The sequence below is a fragment of the Colobus angolensis genome, unplaced genomic scaffold, assembly GCF_000951035.1.
Source record: "Colobus angolensis palliatus isolate OR3802 unplaced genomic scaffold, Cang.pa_1.0 Scaffold4, whole genome shotgun sequence".
Classification (NCBI taxonomy): Eukaryota; Metazoa; Chordata; class Mammalia; order Primates; family Cercopithecidae; genus Colobus; species Colobus angolensis.
The window spans coordinates 8483554-8484663 of NW_012117376.1; the positions used below are offsets into that span (position 1 = coordinate 8483554).

General features: G+C 47.5%; 1 protein-coding gene across 1 annotated transcript in view; it reads right to left on the minus strand.

Annotated features, from left to right (window-relative positions):
* The window catches only part of TXLNA (taxilin alpha), a 26308-nt gene that overhangs the window by 14021 nt on the left and 11177 nt on the right, over positions 1–1110 (minus strand). The window contains exon 4 of the mRNA XM_011955443.1: positions 235–326. Coding sequence (XP_011810833.1) covers positions 235–326 — 92 coding nt within the window. The remainder of the gene's footprint in view (positions 1–234; positions 327–1110) is intronic.

A 1110-nucleotide genomic window follows, 5' to 3' on the forward strand; every position in this document is an offset into this window, starting at 1 on the left:
GCCAGGATGGTCTCGATCTCCTGACCTCGTGATCCGCCCGTCTCGGCCTCCCAAAGTGCTGGGATTACAGGCTTGAGCCACTGCGCCCGGCCGTGATTCCCCATTTAACAGATATTTCAGAGAAAGCTGAACAGAAATTAAGCCACCTACCTGCCTCTGCACCCCCAACCCTATACCAGGTGGCATGCTGATTTTCCCAAGGCAGGGAAGGTGCCCGCGGAGGGGGGAACTGACCAGTTCAGCATACTTCTTGCACAGAGCGGCCAGCTTCTCCTCTGGCGTACTCAGAGTATTCAATGTCTGCATCAGCAACGTGATCTCCTTCCCTGCAAAGCACAGGAGCAAAGACATGCACTCCCTTCTCCAGGGGTCCCCTCCAGGCCTGGGCTCACACTCATCATGAGTGCTGAAGATAGCCCTCCCCATCATACTTTATATTTTGCTTGTTGATTAGCTCCTTCCTTATTATAGGGACCAACTCAATCCTGCCCTCACTATAGCCCCAGTATTGTCCATAGTACCATCACAGAAAATATGCTCAACAAATGCTTATCAAATGAACGACTGTACCCTAGTGAAATCTCCTTAGTGGACACCACTGGCAGGATAAAAAAAATGCCTGCTCTTGTTTCATACAGTTTCAATGCAAGGAAGGCCCACCCTCCTAATAGAGGTAGGATCCAAAAAAGAATAGATGTCTTAGCCTCCTTGAGAAATACTAAACTCTTGTCAACAAAGTAGCCAAACAGTGAACTTTAAAATGAAGATACTTTCGGCCAAGTGCGGTGGCTCACACCTGTAATCCCAGCATTTTGGGAGGCTGAGGTGGATCATGAGGTCAAGAGATTGAGACCATGCTAACATGATGAAACCCCGTCTCTACTAAAAATACACACAAAAAAATTAGCTGGGTGTGGTGGGGGGTGCCTGTAGTCCCAGTTACTCGGGAAACTGAGGTAGGAGAATCACTTGAACCTGGGAGGTGGAGGTTGCAGGGAGGCGGAGATTGTGCCACTGCACTCCAGCTTGGTGATCCCGTTTAAAAAAATAAATGAAAAAAAAAAAAATGAAGATACTTTCCATATATGTGACCCTAAGATTTTTTCTTTT